The sequence below is a fragment of the Pithys albifrons genome, chromosome 4 (assembly GCF_047495875.1).
Source record: "Pithys albifrons albifrons isolate INPA30051 chromosome 4, PitAlb_v1, whole genome shotgun sequence".
NCBI classification, from domain to species: domain Eukaryota; kingdom Metazoa; phylum Chordata; class Aves; order Passeriformes; family Thamnophilidae; genus Pithys; species Pithys albifrons.
In genome coordinates this window covers 63,587,005-63,608,137 of record NC_092461.1, presented here as the reverse complement: position 1 = coordinate 63,608,137, position 21,133 = coordinate 63,587,005, and the positions used below count along the sequence as shown (strand labels likewise).

The window sequence follows — 21,133 nt, the reverse complement described above, 5'->3', positions numbered from 1 at the left end:
GTTCTGCCTCCTCTGACACATAAAAATTATCAAACTTCTTACTCAACTTGATAGCTACCCTCCTTCCTCGAAATCTGCAGAGCTGTGTTTCCCAAGTCCCTCCAGCCTAGGATGCTCCACTGACAGTAGCTGCCTTTCCCAGACCAAAGTACTTTCTCCCTGCAAACCACCAATTTACACTTCACACAAGAAAGCTTTCCAGATGGATGCAGAAAACAGGCAGCATTTGTTTAAAGTACAAACTAATCAGCAACCTGATAAAAGTATCAGCACTGATAAAAACCCCAGACTGACAGCTGGGTGCACCAAAAAAGATTAGCCTTCCTCACCTAGCTCTTTGTAAGTCCGTGATTTCAGCTAGGATGTTTGCCAAGAACAGGGAAGAGAGACTGACTGGGATACCACTGGCTGGTGCTCCCTCTCTATGAACACCATGTGACAATCCTTCCTGAAAAAAAGACACATGTAACAACGTATCAAAATACTATCTCAATACCAGTTGTTCTCTGAAGGATGCCAGGAAAGGTCTGGAATGTACCTCTGATTTTCAACAGTCAAGCTAATTTTTTTCAACTGTACGCAAAGATGATGCACAAGAACATACACTGTTGTCATCCTGAGTGAATGACACAGTGATTAACTGGAGATAAGAACCAAGAGAAGAAAAGAAAACAGTTACAGCAGTAATACACTGGAAATGAGTGCAGAAAAAATACCAAAAAACCCTCACAAAACAGCAAAGATAGTTCTTACAAGAAATAGATGCATTCTGGTCACAAGGCAACAACTTCTCACTTTAAGCTTCAGCATTCCAATTAAGGCTCTAAAATATGCAGCAGACCAGAGGTATTTAAAAGCGGTCCTGTGTCACACAGATGTGCTGAAGTCTTTCAAGTTTAAATTTTAAAAGGCAGAGAAAATCAATGTTAAAACTTTCAAAATATCAAAGGCTTTGACTGAGCATATATTTCAGGATAAAGTCAAAGTTACACATAAAAGAAATATAATTTTTGACTTCCAAGGCAAAAACCAGTATTTGATACTCATTCTCCATTAGTTTTTCCAACCCAGACATAATTCACCTTGTTTTCTACAAATGTTGTCTTACATGCATCCTGCCAACCATCCCCTTTCTCAAGTGAGATTAAAGCTCACCAGCATTGCCATTCTGCACAGCCAAAATCTGATTACATTTTAAACAATAAAAATTCCCACTACATACAACTTTTCTTAAATTACCCCATAAATTCTACATAAACAGCACCTTACACATCAAAAGCAGAAGGCAACCTGGAAAGCACTTTATGGGGCCAACCAAACCTCCTGTTGCTAAGCCACATTTTAAACCTTTCCAAAAGTTGATGAGATCTTAAGCATGCTGAAAGGCTGCTAGTTAAAGCCCAAGCTTAGCAAACCAAGCAAGAGGAGGGAACAACAGCTGAAACTGTTAGAGGGGGATTTTTAAAATGTACATCTTGGGTTTTACTGGCAAGAAATCTCCATTTATTCTCCCTGCTTACTCAATGTGAAGTGTTTCAGAAGAACAATTATAACCAGAAAATAACCTTTGTATGGATAATAGTGACATATATTGTGAAAATATATGCCCACAGCACATGCAGACAACAGACAATGGTACAATACTGATCTCTTTGTATTCAGCTTACTAGAGACTCCAAATATTCTGGCTTTTGAAGTCTAAAAAAAGGACAACTAGTTTTCATGAAGAGGGAAGGCAGCCTATGAAGAGCAGCACTATCCAAAATACAAACAGAAATTTAGCTCACCCACAACTTCTCCAGTAGAATTAATTTCAGTGGAGCAACATGATAATGGTCTTCAAAATGCATTTTGACCTGTCCTTGACAGTTTAGGAAGGTTATTTTCCAATGTACCCAGCATTTCCAACTCATACATGCACTTCAGTACTCACTGTCAACCTGACTAATATACACAACTGTATGTATACATGAAGGACACAAAAAATGAAACTAGAAAGGGTAGAAAGAGACAGAAAAATGTATTGCTGGTGAGACTTTCCCAGGTCATTTTAAAATATGGGCAGGTGAGGATATAGATTAACCTTCCCACCTCTGGGTAAGTTCTACTCCAAACATTACCTGTTTTCAGGAAAACTAAGATTCAGTCCTGAATTGCATCCCACTGCCTCATCATCCTACATACGCATGCGATGGCAGCACAAACTGAATGGAGCTGTTACTTTCACACTGCATGAGACCTACATCATCCACCAGGATCCTTGCATGACAGACTAAAAATAAACAACCCAAGGAGCACTAAAGAGCTTTCTGAAGGCCTCTTCAGTTGATATTTCCAGAACTCCAAGCAGCACATGCAAATACTATGCACAGATCCATATGTATGTATGTATGTATGGCCAAACTTCGCGAACGAAGATTTGGGAAGGGCTGTCCTCACGTGGGTGTGCCCTTCCAGCCCGCGCAGTGGATTTTCAGGTGAGGCTCAGCGTGCGCAGAACTGGTCCCACCATTTAAGTCCTGAGGTTCTTCTGCCATGGCCGAGCGAGCTTGGATGGTGCCAGTGAAGTCCTCAGGACTAGAACCTACAGCACCCGGCATTTCCCAGGAGGTCTGCCATCCAAGTACTAATCCGGGGCTGACCCTTCTTAGCTTCCGAGATCTGACGGGATCGGATGTCAGGGAGGCATTTAACTGCCCAACAGATCCATATAATTTTAAAGCATATACTAGGTATGTACCCATATAATTTTACATTACTTGCAGTTTGGAGTTCTATGGAAGAGTTGCTTGACTCCCAATTTGTAGCTGAACTAGCAGCTTTTATACAAGCAGGGAATTCTAGTTTGCTTAGCTTGGTCCTATGAAACCACCTTTCCAGGCAGACAAATCCACACTCCAGATTCTGACATAAAGCACTAGTAGGTTTTGTTCAGTCTATGAAAAACTTCAAGTTCATATGAGGGTACTTCTTCCCCCAGGACCTTCCATGGATTATACAAACACAGTGTGTTTACTGTAAACCTTCCTAGAATGCAATGTGGCTGAAAACCAACAGAGAAACGGCAATGGAGGTAACTCACTGGGAAAGGAGCTTCTAAACCTAATCTTGCTGACAGCTTTGCTGCCTGATGCTTTCTGCAAGTGGACAATTTAAGAACAAACTCTTCCTTACATAGATTAAGAGCTGTTGCTATGCAAGTAAACAAAGCCAAGTTTAAATTAGCTGTACTTCACTAGGTGACTAAACAAACATTATGTTTTCTACACAGAATATCTTTCAGAAAGGACAACGTCACATGGAAAAATACATTCAACTCAAGAGTTAACTGTTCTGTATTAATCCAGATACAACCTGGTGAATCATCAAATACAGGATCCTATAAGCACCAGGCTTAATTTCATCCCCATTGAAAAGCCAAAGAACAGGTATAATTCAGGTTGCAATACTTAATTCATATTTTCATTTTTTACCTTCTAATAGACCAGAAAAATGGTCATACTAGAAGGACCTCATCTTAACCCCTGTTTGGAGGTCAGACTGTCAGACTAATATATACCAGGAATGATGTAGGTTTTTTCTTCCTAAGAATTTGCAAACCAAAAATAAATAGTGTATAATCTTAGTGGATTTAAGTGCAACAGCACAGATTCATAAGAAAATATATGGTAATTAAAAATGACAAAGGAATGTTATTAAAGATTTCTAAAATATGCCTTGTCAACCTCAATCTAAAAAGCAGAGCTGTAATTTGTTTGTCTGTGGTACAGGAATACAGTATTTCTGGTCACTGCTTGCTTCTTTCTCAAATAATTCAACACCATCTCATTTTATACAAACAATGTAAAAGAACGTAAATAGTGGATTTAGAAAAAAATATTTCAAAAAATGAAATAAAGAGACTAGATTAGTAACAACTCATAATTAGAATATCTGATATACTAAAAATGAGCAACATTTTACTCCAGTTCATGCAGTTGGGCAAAAAAGGGATCTTCATGGCAGAGTTTTGTATTATTGACAGCATTTCAGTGAAGTACCAATCAATTAAATATTCAGACTTAAAAAAAAGTTGATTTGAGGATGTCTAATTACTGCCATGATTTTTAAAAGATACCTTTTTATATAACAACCATTAAAAAAAATCCAAGAAAATTATAAAAGACTTTTCCAGAGTTAACACCAAACTGAATTTAATTCTAAATTACTATTTTACTAATGTTTTATCATTAATGTTGTTGTTCTCCATAATAAGGCAATTTCTCAGGAACAAGAAGTCTGTATTCCTTGCTTAAGGTGGCAGAGAAGCATCCACTTAAGAGCAGAGAAGTCTCCCAGAGATGAGGAGCAAGATGGACAGAGCACAACACATGCATCCTATTTCCAGTACTGCTATGAAAATTACAGCTCAGCTTTCACAGCCAGTTGCCTTACACATGAAATAAGATTGATACATACTTTTTTCTCAAAAGCTTTTTATAGACATGAGCACTACTCTACTGAAGAGTTACATACTGCCACTTCTGAATTAGCTATCACACAAAACCAGACAATAGACCATACTATATTTACAATGACCAACTGTATTTGGTTGTGCTACAACTAAAAAAAAATTATTTCAGCAGGACTGTGTTAATTAACATCACATCTGATATTTTTCAAGTTCATGAAGCCCTTCTACATACTTAGGTAATACACACAATCTTGTATTTCTTCTTTCCAGCTTCAATGGCTTTTATACCCACATTGTACTGTTTTCCTACTAAGGCCCCAATCACACAATCAGATCCACAGGAGAAGGTTTCAAAGAAGGTGTAGGATAAATATCTCCGAGATGTGTGCTTGGGAGCTCTCAGTTTACAAGACATGAGAAGCAGACTTTGCAGTCTAGAGGGCTTGCTTTATGATCTGTGTAAAACAATGGAGCCATGATTGGAGGGATCTGGATGATACTTAAGACAGATCAAACTACTGAAATAAAGTACAGCAGAAACACAAGATTAACATCAGTATCTAATTCTGGGGATGACATGCAGGCTGGAAATAAATTCAGTTCGACAAGAATAAAAACATTTCTCTGTTGTATTTCTAACTTGAACACACTCTCTAATGTCAACGGAAGGGCCAAAGAGTTACCAGATTAATCCCATCTGCATAAATCATAAGATTATTGTTAACCATTGGAGTGATAAATGAAAAATGCAACAGAAAAACTCTTTCTGATCAGTTTTGAAGACATAAGTAGCTGTATGGTTCTTTCTGCCCCTCCATCTGTCAGGGTTTTTCACAGACAGAGAAAACAAGTAAAGGATTAATCTTTTTTTTTAAATAGGTACTATAAAAGACAAATTAATAGAATGACAAAAGAACAGCATGAAATTACTTATATTAATTTTTAAAACAAGTGAGTTCCAGCTTAATGTCACCTCTTCAAACAAATCCATTTAAACATTTCTGTACAAAGTCAAGGTAATTATCTCCAAACCCAGAAACAATTACACCAGAAAGGGAGTGGCATAACCCATTCATGTATTATTTAAATAAAACTGGTCTTTCTCCAGAAGTCTTTCAGTAAATGTCAAATTTCTGCCACACAGGTTCAAGCCCTGCCAGTACTCATCATGTCAGAATTGTGAAGCCCAACTTGTTCCTTTACACTGCCTGTTATCGGATGGACACATGTGCTTTGTACTACCCAGCACTTCCCTCGCGCTCCCAGACAAGGTGGTGCTGACATAGTTGCACCACAAATCCAACAACCTCCCTCCTTCTGCCCGAAGCAGGCAAACGCTCCCGCATCTTGGGAATCCATCAACATGGGGGCTGGACTAGATAGATGATCTCCCGAGGTCTCTTCCAATCCTAAAAACCCTGTGATCTTCCGTGGCCGCTCCAGATCTGCCATGCGGGAAGGAAGCGCCCTTCCCCATCAGCTATTTCTCCATCAGGAACCACTCGGCTAAGGTTCGCCCTGGCACATCTCCCGGACCACCCCCTCTAGCCTTCCTCCCGGCTCCGAAGGCCCACCAGCTCCAGACGTGGCCAGCTGACATTGTTCTCCGCCACTCCCGCTTCCTCACCCGTCCCTCCTCCCTCGCCGCTGCCTGTCACCTGCTCCCTCCCCGCCGGCCGTCTGCTTCCAGGTCAGCTCAGCTCAGCTCAGCTCCGTCTCTGCCTATTCATGCTGCGAGCGGGGAGGAGGAGGAGAACGCGCCAGGCGCCGCAGCGCCCTCGCCGCCGCTGTCACACGGGGCCGAGCGCTGCGGGGCCGCTCCCGGAGAGGGGCGATGCTCGCCCGCACCCGGGGCACACACACCGCGGGGGGCTGTACGGCTCTGCAGCACGACCTAGACCTGCGGCACAGCACGGCTCAGCCCGTACCGCACCGCACCTCACCTCCCCCGCCGGGCAGCCCCTCTGCCTCATCCCCCCGAGGATCCATAGCCCCCCGGAACACAAACACGCACAGCCAGAGCGGACCCGGAGCGCACCCCGACCTCTGGCCACCCCTTCCCTTCCCTTGCCCTCCCGGCCGAGCTGCGCCTCACCTAAGGCCACCTCGCAGGCTTTGCGCAGCTGGGAGTGATGTGCCTTCTTCACCTCCTTGTCGGCCAGGATCTTCTCCAGGGCCCGGGTCAGAAACATGTTTTTCGTCTTCTTCCCTTCATACATGGGCGCGATCGAGCCGTGAGAGGAGGAGGAGGCGGAGGAGGAGGGTGGGGTGGGGAGGAGAGAGCGGGTCAGCGGCCGCTCCCGCCGGGAGCGCTGCCAGGGGCCGCGGGAAGGGAAGGGCTCCCTCGGAGGGTGCCCCGACACCCGCTCAGCGGCTCCCCCAGGGGAGGCTACGGTGGGCCCGGGCAGCGCCGACGGCCAAGCCCCGCGGCTGAGGGAGGACGAAGCCTTCTCCTGCCGTCTCCTCCCCCGCCCCTGCTGCGTGTGTGCGCGGACGGCGCCCGTCAGTCCCCGAGCCGCCCCCCGCCCGCGCCCGTCTCCATCAGCACCGGCAGCAGCGGCGGCGGCCGCAGCAACAACCTGCCCTCGCCATGTTGGAAGGAAGCGACGTCAGGACCGCAGCCGGAGCGGGAGGAAGCGGCGGCCGCGTCCCGGGAGGGAGGGCGGGCGGAGGGAAGCGAGAAGGCGGAGGGCGCTCGCCTTCTGCCCGCCCCGCGGCCGCGCCACAGGTGGGGCGGATCGGCGGGAGGCAGTGGAGAGGCAGGCGCGGAGATGGCTACTGCCACCTGGGAGCTGGAGGAGGGGCAGGGCTTCCCTTCCGGGCCATCGGCGCCAGGAGGAGGGGGAGGAGGAGGAAGGTTTTCTCGGGATGCAACACCTGCTCTTGAAGGACGGACTACTCCAGGGCTGGGGTAAAGAGGCTCCCTCGGAGAGGAGCTGCGGTCCTTCCCCAGCTGCCGAGGAGCGCCCGGAGCTCCCGGGGCAGCGAGCGGAGCAGCCCCCGCGGCCGCGGGAGGGCGGGGAGCCCTGGAATGCGGGACGGGACGGGGCTTCCCGTGGCGTTCCCGCAGCCTCTCCCGCCCCGTAGCGCTTCGCTTCTGCCTCGTCCCGCCTGCTCCTGCCCTGCCTGCAGCTCCCCTTGGCCTGGGATGGGTACCGCATCTGCGAGCGCGCAGAGCGCTGCTTCTGTCGCCTGCTATTTCTGTCGCCTCCGTCCTCTGCCTTTAAAATCTGGCGTTTCTTCCCGCTGCACGTTCACTGGGGGTGCAAAGCAAAAAAAAAACCAAAAACCAAAAAAACCCCAACAAACAACTAACACCTTCACTTACACCTAAACAGTGCCCATTGTAATTTGTTACTTTATTAAATTGTTGGAAATCTTTGTAAAATTGTGCGGCTTTTGTTTTGAGGTTTTTTTCGCTTGTTTTCTTTGGCCCTTTTCCCTCCCAGGGCGCGAAAGGGTAGTTTGCTCATGGTTGGTTCAGAGCCAAGGAAAGCTCAGGTCGACACTGGCAAACTGGCAAGCAGCAGGAACATCACAGGGCCAGCTTTTGCACTCAGAGGCGTACATCAGTATTTAAAAGTAGAATTTGGCGCTAACTGTAGCCAGCTCTGGTTTGGAAAATTTTTACTTGATTATAAAAATATTAATCTGGAAATAGAAGGACAGAATTTCTAGATGTACCTTTTAGTCAGAGTGGGACAAGGCTATAGCATCAGCGTGCAGAAAACAGAGACAGTTGTGGAAAATCTCAGGCTGTCTCTGACCTTGTAAGACACAGTGCCAGCACACAGAGAAAAGGTTATCCCCAGCTAACTCTCCCGGTCTGTTCTCTGTTTTGGTGGTCCTGATGCATCAGTGAGGAACAGCCTTTCGAAGTTAGTAGCTATCCCTTCCTCATGGAGAATTTCAGATCATCTGCCCAGGCTGTCATGCCACAATGCTAAGCCCTTGTAAGCAAAGCAGGCAATTTATTTTTTTGTTTCTTTGTCTACATTGGAGCAGTTGTAGCTGCATTAGTAAAGATACAGTGATCCCAGCACCCTGATGAAGAGGCAGCTAATGGTGCCCAGTGTTGCTTTAACCAGTTTCCCAAATGAAAAATTACTTGTGCCAAAATTACTTCTTGCTTTATAGATATCTATATTTGGACAATTTTAAAGGAATAACCTGGCACAGGGAATTCTGCTAAAGCTGTAGCTGAATGCCAGGCCTCACTGTTGGAGCAAATGCATGCTCTGAAATTACTTGATTTGTACCAGTGGCTTTTTCTGGTCATTGTCAGGACCGGGAGGCTATTTACTACCCAACTGATAAACTATATGGAAAATATTAGGAGGATGTATGTGATTTTGGCATTCTAATAGCTTTGTGAAAGAGAAGTCACATCCCCAAGAACATTGATTCCTGAAAAAAATACAGAAGTTTTTTTAATGACCATAATCAGATTGCATTGATTTATTCAAGAGACTGTGTCTTCAGCAGCACGATTGCTAAGCATAATGAAATTATTTCTAGTAATTTATTTAGGGAAAACATTTTGTTTGTTTGTTAAATATCAGATTTTTTAAGCACAGGTGCAAGTTCAGAAACACAGATGTCAAAATAACTTTGGTCTTTCAAAGTTCTCCACTAGTGACTATATGGCAAAAGTAAAAATTTCCATGGAATTCTTGCTGGTAGTTTTGCACAAACCACTCGAGTCCAAATTTCCTTAGCCAAGTCAGAGTTCGCAAGTGTTATTCAGTACATGGAGTTTGCTATTGATTGTCACAGTCCATTTAGCAGAAATAGACTGGCAGTATCATGAAAACAGCTTAAAGAGCACTGAGCACTGCACTTTTATCTGTTTTGTTCTTATTAATGTCTATTTTCACGTTCTGTGTACAAGATAATTTTACATGTAAAATATGTTTTAGTTGAGCATACAGAATTGCTGTTGAAACATCAAACTACTGACGAAAAAGACCTGTCAAAAAGAGACTCAATTTCATGTCTTTTGTTCCTGCTCTAATATGAACATATTAAACTGTTTGTTTTGGTTTGGGTATTTTTTGTTGTGGTTTGGATCTTCAATTTCTGTTCTTAGGTTTAAACAACTGCCGCTCTGTTGACTAAATTTATAGCTTGGTACAGTTGGGAATCTACATCTACATGCTATTCACAAGACAACCACTACTCAAACCTCGCAACAGTGTGTAGCTTGTACTGAATGACTGCTTCTGAAATTGCACAGGAAGATTTTCTGGTAAATCCTCTGTCCAGTAGGTCAACATTCAGTTTTCTTCCAAGAGCTGAGCCAATAAGGATAGAAATCACAGGGGAACTATGATAGAAGCATTGGAAATAAAAAAACAGTTCTGTGCCCTTTTTTAGGGCCAAGGTATGAATGGTGATCTGCTTGTGTTTTGGGTAGCAGTGTTTGAATATTCAGTTGTTATGACAGCTTTATTTAGATATTAAAATCATGTTTAGTCAATTATAAAAAAATTCATGGACTTTGAGGAAGCATTTTGAGGGCAGATTTTGTTACAGGAACTATAGACCATAAAAAACATGTTTAAATCTTTACTGATTACTTTAAAAGCTACTAGTTTATCTCTAGTGAAAGGAGAATAAGAAAACTCACAAGAAAGAAAAGGTGAAGATTTGGAATATTTGTCTTACATGGATTCCTAACTAAAGGTAGAATTATGGAATCATTCAAGTTGGAAAAGACCTTTAAGATCACTGAGTCCAACTGTAAACCCCTCACTGCCAAGTCCATGGCAAAACTGTCCCCAAGTGCCACATGTATATGCCTATAAAATAAATACAGGTCTTTGCTTTATTAGTATAATTGGCATCTGTAAATGTCTGACCCAAGGACTGTAATCCTCTTAGCTGCAGAGATCCCTATTTGGTTGCTGGTGAAGTTGTGAAGATACAGAAAAGGACTGGTAATTGTTTTTTCAGCTCAAACTGCTAAGCCTGCTGGCAACATGTATGAAATATTACAGTTATCCAATCAAATCTGAGAAATGTTTTCTGACCAACCAAAAAGAAACATGCTGGTATGTATGTGCTAAAGCACAAAAGCATCACTGCTTTTTTTTGGAGCCTTTGCATTTAAACATAGAGCAGCACAGGAGAAAAAAATGTATTTGAAAAACATCACAAAAGTTATTGTCTAATATGTTTTTATTTACAAGTTAATTGGAATATTCCAAAAGGCATGTATATTGTTTCATTATATTTAAACTGTGTTCAGTAAATGTTAGATACTTGTTTAGTAAAAAACTGTAGAGAACTTTCTGTGTGAGAGGGCACAATTAGGACCTGGTTCTCATGGTTTTATGTACCACAACTGTATGCAGTGCTTGTTTGAAAATGCCGAAAAGGTAGGACTTTTCTGCCCTTGCCAAAAGTCACATGGGCAATGAAAGGGGATAGTAAAAGGGCAGTTTCATTCTTAGAACAAACTGATGTTTCTCAGCTGTTAAACCTCCCAAAGGGAACTCTTTCACCTGTATGAGCTCTCACCCCCTTTGTTGTGTTAGTCCAGTTGTGCAACTGTGCAGTGAGTTAGTTCATGTGTGGTCCAGCCAAAAATCAGCCTCATAAGAAAGTTAGCTTCCAGTGGGATCAGTGACTTGATCAGACTTACCTGAATATTCGGTGTATCTTACACAGCAAAGGGAGCGGGGAGCGTGGGTGTTGAGAAGGGCTTGTCTACTGCTCATGGTGGCACTGTCTTCCTAAATCATCTCCATGAGCTTTGAAACAGCACAGCAATGATTAGACTGTTACCAATTTAAGCTGGAATAAGATAGAACTGCCACTAAAGTATGCAATCCTTCCTGCTTCTTCCTATATGTTTCTTGCTTCCTTGATCCGTGTAAGCATTTGCATCACATGTTGTGAATTATGTGCTGAATTATATTGAGAATTTAATTATACTGAAGTTAACCTGACAAGAAACAGAGTCTTTTTTAATCCAGATATATTCCATATCCTGATTCATCAGGCAACCTCACAGATGTTTTTGTTAGCTCAAGTGAGAGGATAACACAGGAACAGGAATAAGAAAATGGGTAAGAAGAGCACAGGTTAGCTGGTTAACTTCTCTTCCTCCCCCTCCCCCCAACAGTATCAGTTTATGGCAACTTTAAAGTGTTGTTTAAAGTACTACTCTTAATATAAATTTTCTTGAGTAGTTCCACTGTGCAAGAGATCACTCAGCCCTGTCTCTGTATGTAACCCTTTATATAGGAGAGATGGGTCAATAAGACCAGTGTATTCGTGCCCATGTATATGAACATTTAATTGTGGTGGCTCAGTTGTCATCTCCTTTAGCTGCAGAGTAGTGCTTTGCATCTGCTCCTGTTCTTTTTTCATGTACCAGATGCAGATAATCAGTGCGTGATGGATCAGAGTCCAGATGGATCTGACAGATGGGAACCTGGAACAGGAGAGAAGCTGTGATTATGTTCTGCAACTGCAGGCACCTTGGTGGAGAAGTTTCTAAGTCTCTTACTGAATGCATAAGATTTAACAGGTCTGCTGGTGATGTTTGGTCATGTAATACTGAGGTACAAAACAGACATTTCTCTCTGTCCCTTTGTGGACTCATAGATTTGCCATCCATGTAAAAATAGGTGAAGCGAAATTCAGAATATTCACTGTATCCACTATGCAAAGGATTGCAATCTGTCAACCAAACTGCAAGGGATACACTCACCATTAATGTACTTTAATATTTTTATGAGGGGCTTTTTGTTGGTTTGGTTTGGTTTTTTTTTTTTAAATATAAATTCAGGAGCAGAATTTAAGAGGTCAGTTTGTTCATAGAGTGAGTATTCTAACAGGTTGCAGTACATCCACTCCTGCACTGAAAGAACAAAAAAAGAAAATGTCTATTATTAGAGGGAGCATGCATCAGTAAGTTATGCCTAGGTTGGTTCCAAACATTTGTACAAAAGCATATGACACCCTGGAGTAACCAGTAATGAAATAAATATCCATCACTATGAGGAAGGTGACAAATTTATTCCTTAAGGCTAAAAAGTACAGTCTTGCTGTGTTGAAATACCTTCTGACTACTACAGTTAAGTGAGGGTACCTACTCCTAGAAAAGCATGCTTTTTGTCAGTTCATGACATATAGGAAAAATGTCAGAGGGCAATGAAGATAAAAATCCCACCTCTTGTGGTTGATGGAATAAAGCTTTGAATTGTGGCTGGAAACTGTGGAGGATATCAAAAGCTCACAGCTGTAGCTTTGCATGTGGCTGGTGGAAGTTATACTGATGCATTTTCTCAAATGTGATTCCTCTTTTCTGGGTCTTTTTTCTATGGGAATACATTTTCTTCTAGCCTACCCAGAGGCGTTTTCATTTTCTTCTTTGTTCAGCATCTTGCTCCTGCTAATAGATAAATAATTGAGTTTCCAGCTTTCGTGGCACCTCAGCATACCATTCCCTGATACTGTGAATGAAAGGGGACTCTGAGTATCCCTCTTAAAGACAAAAGGAAATACATTTTTAAAAAATTGGTCACATAGGGTTTTTAAAAAACTTTCTTTAGTAGTTTTTCAAACTTGAGGGCCTGATATGGATGTATCAGCCATAACTGTCTGAAAAAGGTGATTTTCTGAGATACTCTGTTGGAGAAGAAGGGTAATTTGGGGGAACATAGAAATTAATAGCACTTCTTCACCCTGAACCAGGAACCTACTATACAGTTACTGTGGTATTTGAGGCTATGCAAATACCAGGGTAAATCCAAGCCAGTATTGTGACTCCTTCATAATGGCAAATACTTCTGTCTCCAAATGCCAAGAACATAAAGTTCTGGTAATTTCCTGAGAGCCTTTGCACTGCAAAAGAGAGCATTTGGAGAATGTATGGCAAAGCCAGCAATAAGATCCAATGATTTATTGCTTCTCCCAGCCAACTCCAGCAGATAAAATTGCTAAGGAACTATAATTGGATTTTAAGGAGAAACTATTGAAGGGGGCAAAGCCACAACATGATTGCCCTTTTCCCTGGGAGGTGCTATCACCAGCATTATGACTTTTCCTCTATAGGTGTGAGTCTGGTTAATTAGTTATCTCTCCAAACATCTGTAATAGGAAGAACTACCTTAGTGTATGTTTATCCTGTCTTAATCTTCAGTTTCAATTTTAAAAAATGGGAATATTCTGACTTGTGACAAATTAGAAAAGTAACTAATTTACTGAAAATAATGACTGTCCTACCTTAATATTCTAGATTCAGACTCCTGCAGGTCTTTGTAACTGATTTGACATGAACAGTGTAATGCATGCTGAGTTGTCGTACAGATTAGTAATTAAATAGCCTAGATATTGTGTGCATGAACCATTAGTGTGAGCCTAATTTTACATGCTGAATGACTCTTTTTGCCTTGATCTGAGGTGAATTCAGCATAGCACTTTACAACTTGTGTGTTTTCAATGGTTTATGCAGATCTCTTTCAATAAGCTGCTAATAACAAAAGAACAGTTGAAAATGAAAAGCAACTGAGAAAAGTTGAGTGGAATTCAGCTGGAGAAAAATGTCCCTTTAATCTCTGTGTAGGGTAAGTCAAATGAATAATAAGGATGGTTTCCAAGTACTTTAATATCCGTGTTGAAACACTTATAGAGGGAGGTCATAAAAGTCATGTGAATTAAGGTGCGAAGCAATGAAGCTGAAGCAATAACCACTTTTAACTGCCATGAAATGATCTTTGAATCTGCCTGATTGTTTCCTCCAGCAACTGCAGTGGGTTATTTCCTGTCAAAAATGCAATAACTGATATTTCAGCATATACATTATAAACTGCGGGCTTCATGGCAGGAATGAAAGATTCTTAATATGAATAAGTGGAGACAAAATTCAATGGGTGTTATGGGTACTCCTGCCTAAAAGAAAGACATTAAAGAAAAACTAGTGATTCTTTCTAGTATACCAGTTAGCTAACTAAGTATTTACTAGATATGTATTCACTCAAATATTTTTACAAGACATTTTTAAATACCTGCAACAGTTTTGACTAGACTTCCATGATGTTTCTAGTTTCAAGTCAAGTGTCACAGCTTACGTGCAATCTGGATCATGAAAAACTGGACTGACTGGTTTACACCAAGGACGATGGATTGTTTTTCATGACATTGAAAACTGCTGCTGTCTGGGTTCTGATCCAGGCAGACCTGGGATATTTAGTTTTGTTATCTGGAAGTTTCTATTTTGTGCTCTTTCTTGCTAAATTTAACCTTGCTACTTTTTCCCCTCATACAGGAGGACAGACATTGGCTATCTGAAAATGTTGCTGTGCCACCAGTGTAAGTATTGAGGTGTAATTTATAACTGTTTGTAGCTGAGAAAATCAAACAAATGTTATTGGGTTAGTGGGCTGGTACAAATCTCATTTATCACAGTTTGTGAGACGTGCATTAGATAATTCTACAGTACCCAGTTCCTCTGAATCCATAGAGCTATTACTGATTTTTGTGACTGCTTCTCTTCTCAATTACTTCAAACGTGATTTGAAGTAAATTGTGCTTACCAATATTGCAACCCTTGCCTAAACAAGAACTCTGTGAAGGGGAGGCTTGTGCAGGGCCCTTATAATAGAAACTAACAACACAAATCAACAGTAATGATAATCTTCATAGTGTTTTATATGTACCTGGACCAAATTTGCTTCCTTGGCTAGCACTGGGACTAGATACATATTGCACTAAAAGCAACCTGGATTTAATAGCAGGTTATAGCAGTGGAGCTGGAATTGGTCTACTTGGTTTACATGGGATGGGGGTCATGACAGGTGTCATCCTTAAAATGCTCACCTGACAAACCACTTCTGTTTGTTGGTTTCTTCTTCCTTAACTTTTCCTGGTTTGAACTCATGTCAGCACATTGTTTCTCTTTGGCTCACTGTTTTAGAACAGAAATAATGTGTGGGATATTAATGCACACAAATGGCAGGAACACAGGTCTAAGAAGGATACAATATGGTATGTTTTTTCCAAATGGAGCACGCTGGCAGTAAGATCTCACATGCAGAAGGTCAGCGTGTCTGGATACTTAGAATCCAAAACACTAGGCATGGGTACCTGGAATTTCTGCGGTTTTTGGTGCAGCAGTACATATGGCACCTGCAAGACAGCCTCCTTAATTCCAAGGCATGAAGGAATATGTACAGAAGGGTACACAATTCTGCATCATTTTATAACAGCACTTTGAGGCATTCATGTCACAAAATACGAGACCCCACCAGAATTTTCCTTGTTTGTGGAAGTTTAACTTCACATTTTTACTTCTTACTGTAGTGCTGGATCAAAGGTAAAAGATTAAAATGCAAATTGGCTTTATATTCACAGTGTACTGTATAGGAATGTGGTTGTGTCCTTTGAAATAGGTGTGAGCTCTCTATGGAAGCTTACTACACTGTGGTTTAAAAATCTAGGATATAACAGCAATGTCCTATAAGCAGGCTTTGAGTATTTGTGCACATGTGATCACTGTGTGAAATATAGTATAAAAACATTCTTGTGTATTTGCAAACCTAAATATTTATGCAATAACTGAAAAAATAATCATTAATTAAAAAATTATAGAACATAAAAATCTGTAGTCACTGTGCATATATTCTGAAGTTATTTTTACTCCGTGATTTGCTAGAAAGTATTTAGTTCACTCATACATTTCTAATAAATGTTTTACCATGAAGCTATGACTACATTTTATTTTTCTTGCTCATGGAAAGCTCAGAATGGGTTTTCTTTCTAATGAAGGTATTGAATTCTATAAGAAAAAGATTAATTTCTGCAGTGGGAAGCTGAAGAGGCTATATTTTACTTTGAATATTTGTTTACTAGTCTCCATTACTGAACATTTGCATTAAACATGGATTTGTTATACTTTCTTATAAAAATAACATAACATTTTCACTTTAAACTCAGGGAGCACTTTAAACTCAGTAGCCTTTAAATATCATGCTATGCCTGCTAGAAACAAGAAAAAGAGAGAATTAACAGAGAAGGCTGACTGTTTGCAGGGGTGCCTCCTGTGGATTCAGCTGGCAGCTGACAGGCAGGCAGCTGCTGGGGTAAAATCCACAACGTCTTACCAACTCTGGAATTTGCTATTTTCGGTGACAGATTTGGAACTGCCTATGATAGATTCTGAATACTCTATATTGCTTGATTATTCATGTACTATTATGCCATGTGTCTTTGGCACTTTCTGTGTTGTGTATAGTAGCATTTGTTTCACTTCTAAAAAAATTGGTCCAGGAAAATAAGAAGAAACACCAAGCAGCTAACTCAACGTTAGATGGCTAATTGTTATTTATGGGGGGTCTTACATTTTTTTACTCCCTTTCCAGCCATCTACAAGGACAAGAAATGAAATGTAAATGTAGAGTATCAAAAATAATGTGTGGGATTAAAAGAGACATGAAAGAGAGACAGAAAAGGAGAAGCTCTCATGGTCTACAGCACCTGAAAGATGCCAGACTTCATTTGTTGTGGCTGAATAAATTAGGTCTGCCTGAATTATAGTTGAAGTTATGTGTCAGAAACACGTATATGTTTGCTGATGTGTTTGTTACATATAGTTGGCTGATTATGTGTACATTATTTTTATTACACAAATATTTATAGCTAAAGTAAATATCATTGATTTTTAAGAGTCGTAGAATGGTTGCCTTGGAAGAGGCCTTAAAGATCATCTAGTTCCAACCCTTCTGCTATGGAAGGCTGTTTGTTCCCTGAATGTCCTACATATCATGGGCAATCCTGAGAGAAAGAAATTCAGGCATCTGAATTCAGCCAGAGCTACTATGTAAGCATGGATGATGTATTGGAAGTTAAAAAATATGTCTCATCCTAGGGTGGAAATTTTCTTAATTAATTTTAACAGTTATAGAAACTAGACATCTGGTCTAAACCTTTGTCTAGGCTCTTACTATACAAAAAGACTAACATCTAATGAGTAACTCATGCAGTACCAATGGTACCAAGTCTAAGATAGATGTTACCTGTGGACAAAAGTCTGTTCATGATCTTAACAATGTTTAAGACATTAACCATTTCAGTCTCTGACAACCTGTCATCCCCTACATCCTTTATTTTTCTGTACCAACTACAGAAGGAATCGAGTGAATTTAGTTTAGATGAATAGCTGTTGAAAATGAGTTAAATCCCACCTCCAGAGCAGAAAGACCATGAAATTCTTTTCTCAGACAGGTGAGAGTTGAGGCTTGCCACCACAGGGGATGAATACAGAAAAACAGAAGGTAAGTGGTGGCATTGGTAAGCCTATAACTCAAACACCATCTTGTTCCTTAGTATCCTGCATTACTGTACCCCAGTAGAAGGTACAAGAGTGCCTGTTTTTTATCAGACGTAAGAATGGGAGGATTTACTGAGATTTCTCAGAAATCTCAAGTAAAGCTTTTGTCTGTAGGATTATTGCCAGTTGTTGTCAATACACTGAAATACAGTGACAGAGCTATTAAAGGTTTGGATCTTTTTCATGGTGGAGTATATAATTGTCAGGGAACACCTAAGATGACCTACGGAGAGATTTGTAATTGAGGTATGTGAGTCTTGATAAGTCATACTCTTTTGTATAACAAATATGCAGAGTTTAAAGATTATTATTTACTTATTGTTCCTTTTTAAAATAGGTGTATGCTGGGCAAATAGACTGAATGTGGCTGTGTTAAAATAATTTCCCACACTGAATGGCAAATAAAATGATACATATCCAATTTTTCACTTTCCTTGTAGCCTTGACTTCTGTACTCCAGTGAATCTGAGCTTGAAGTGTGATTTAAATAGATACACATTGTCAAGATTTAGGGAAGCCTAAGCAAGGCGTCCTTGGAAACATTTCTGTATAAGTCTCTTCTCCTGGATTCCAGTGCTGCTTTTTGCTTGGAATTTACATGTGTTACGATTTCATACGGTATATTGGTTGCACTGCAACTTTACCTTTTTCAGCTATGGTATCAATCCATTCTTGAGAAGATGTGTACTTATGAAAGTGCATTGAAATGCAGAAGAATTGAGAAAAATCATCCTTGTGTGGCATTATGGGTGTCTAATGAAAAGTGAAAGAAGAAATGTACTTCCACCATGCAGAGGGATCAATATTTTGATGAATTTTATGACAAGCAAGGCTTTCCCTAGAGGAAACTAATCTTAACCCTCTTCACCTTTTGGTATCTTATAGGAGATACATGGTTTTTTTTACACTTATGTATGTTCCCTTGTGGAAATACCCCTCATATATAACGCAGATGACTTCTGCATGGCATCCACTGCTCTGTTTCGTCACACAGCAGCTACCAGTCTGGTTTTGCTGTGTTAGGCTTTATCCACATGTGCAGCTGCAGAGGAGAAGATAATGTGCCAACTTGTGTGGAGTGGGAAACATTGGTATTGCTAGGTAAGTTAGTAACCTTTTATCTCTTTTTAATATCAACATACGCCAAAAATTATGTTACAAGATCCCTGAATATGAGTCAAAATTAACATTGTCCCCATGTGTTGGGATAGACCTGGACTTTATTAAGTGGTAGAAGTATTATAAGCAGTGGATGAACGAAGATGCAGAAATCGGAGAGCCTGAGGCCATGGGCCTGAGCATTTCATACATTGATTTTTCCCCTGTTAATGGCATTGGCCATCAGGTCTACCCATAATGTTTCCCTATAGGAGTCCCTATCCAAGTTCTCCTTTTATGGCTATGTTTGGATCCTTATTCCCTATTGGTCCTTTCTCTGTACCTCCCCTCTGCTCATGCTTTGACCAATGGGATGCTTGACCCTTCCCTTTTCTCCTCCCATTTTCTGGAACCATCCCTCAAACCCTTTATAGGCCGGACACCCCAATAAAGATTGCTTCTTCTGTTGCCACCTGGTCTCAGGTGTGGTCTTTCCTTGGGGAGGCTGGGCTGGGCTGGGTGTGGGGGGAGCCATCCCAGGCTTCGAGAGGCGGCCTAAAAGACCTGCAAACCTATGGCCACCGTGCCTCTCGAAGCAGAAGACCCGCACTCCTATTTTAGGAGCATTCACCATCCATCGATACCTATGGGTGTACTCCAAAGGCAGGTAATTTTTTTAAGGTAAGAGAAGTTTTATTGTGGACACTGACACCATGGGAAAAACAGAGAAGAGGTTTTCATCATTTTAGTGCCAGTCTAGTCTCCTCTGCTTGTTACTTTTAGAAATAATCCCAGCAGTGTCTATTTTACTTACTCAGGATGAAGTTATTTTTATATTCCTCACAGAGTGTCATTCAGTCTAAAATAGTTTGGTTGTTTGTCTGGTTTTTTTCCAAAATTTGTTCTTCCACCTGTTTAAGTCACTGATAGCTTTTCATTGTCTCAGTATGCCATCTGACCCAGCAGACCTGAGTTTTTCAAATATTAACATTATTCAACATTATTTTCTTTTATCTTTAAGTATTGGTGCTTCAGTGATTTTATTTCTGGTTAAAAATAAAAATGCCTTTTTATACTAGTTAAAGTAATCTCTGTTTCTCTTGGGCTGTAGAGTCTTGCTATTTTACTTGGACTTTTCCTCCACTCCATTTTATAAACTTCTGTCTTTGCCTTTATTTTTTATCCTGATACCAAGTGAAAATGGAAAACATGCTCCAACTGTTCCACCTTTGGTCTATGCATTCGGAATTAAAGTATGAAGATGATACATTCTGTACTTGGTATGGTTTTGGATAAAACTTTCCATTAATAATTTGTCTTCTGGGATTACGTTTTTTCCCCCCATGTTCATACAAACTTGATTTTCAACAGAATGGAAATCACTGAATCCAAAAATGCATTTTTAAGAAATCAGCTTTTTGTGTGACCTTCAACAGACAGTTCTCTCCAAAGAGAGTTATTCTTGCGCATATTCAGGTTTTAGCACCAGTGGATTGTTCATGATTCTGGTAGAGGCAAAAGAAAAACAAGACAATTATTCCATCAATTTTAAAGAATGCCGTTTGTGATGGGCTGTGTGCCAGCAGATCTGCAGCCAGGCAGAAGAGCCCTTCCCTGGTGCTGTGCAGAGGAGCGTGAAATGAATGAGGACCTCCTTGTCTCTGTTAAAACTCTGGCACAGACTAATGTTTTTTTGAAAAATGAGGTCCTGACAGCTGTGGAAATGTGGTGTTCCTGCCCTCAGCTGAAGAAGAGAGAATTGTAGAAGAGCTTCCCAACATTCATTAGCCAGTCTGCATCAAAACTGCTCTCTGAGGAGTATCCTGGTCTTCAAACATGTTTGCAGTGAGGTCTCTGCTGAGACATCTTCTGAAGGTTGCACTTATTATCTGCAGTGTTGGTAGGTGCTTGTTTGACAGGTAGTGGACTGCATCCACTTGCTCCATAAACAGCCTTCTGCATGACAGAAACTTCAGGTTATTTCTACCTCAGCTTCTCAGAAGAGATGTCATTTCTTAGAAAAGAAATTTCATTAAAATGACAAGAGCTTCAACAGAAAATCTTTAACTTCTATAAGAGATGGGCATTTTTTTGGTCTAAGATTACCGTTTTTAAAAATGTATTTCTGTAAATGGTTAGTATATAGAAGAATTGTTTATGAGCTGAAGTGGTTTCAAAAATCCTGGTGGCAGCTGGTATGGACCTGTAGGCTCTCCAGTGCTGTCCTTAGTGCTGTCAGACTT

The 21,133-nt window shown here is 40.9% G+C and overlaps 1 protein-coding gene across 2 annotated transcripts in view; it reads right to left on the bottom strand.

Annotated features, from left to right (window-relative positions):
• Positions 1-7,352, bottom strand: part of ARFGEF1 (ARF guanine nucleotide exchange factor 1) — a 90,884-nt gene extending 83,532 nt beyond the window's left edge. The window contains exons 1-2 of one of the 2 annotated variants that reach the window (XM_071554399.1): positions 7,331-7,352; positions 6,549-6,662 (exon numbers count right to left, since the gene is read on the bottom strand). In XM_071554399.1, coding sequence (XP_071410500.1) covers positions 6,549-6,645 — 97 coding nt within the window. In that variant the 5' untranslated portion in view covers positions 6,646-6,662; positions 7,331-7,352. Of the gene's footprint in view, positions 1-6,548; positions 7,194-7,330 lie in introns of those variants that run through there. The other variant, XM_071554398.1, reaches the window with a different exon arrangement.
• Between the last annotated feature and the right edge of the window lie 13,781 nt (positions 7,353-21,133).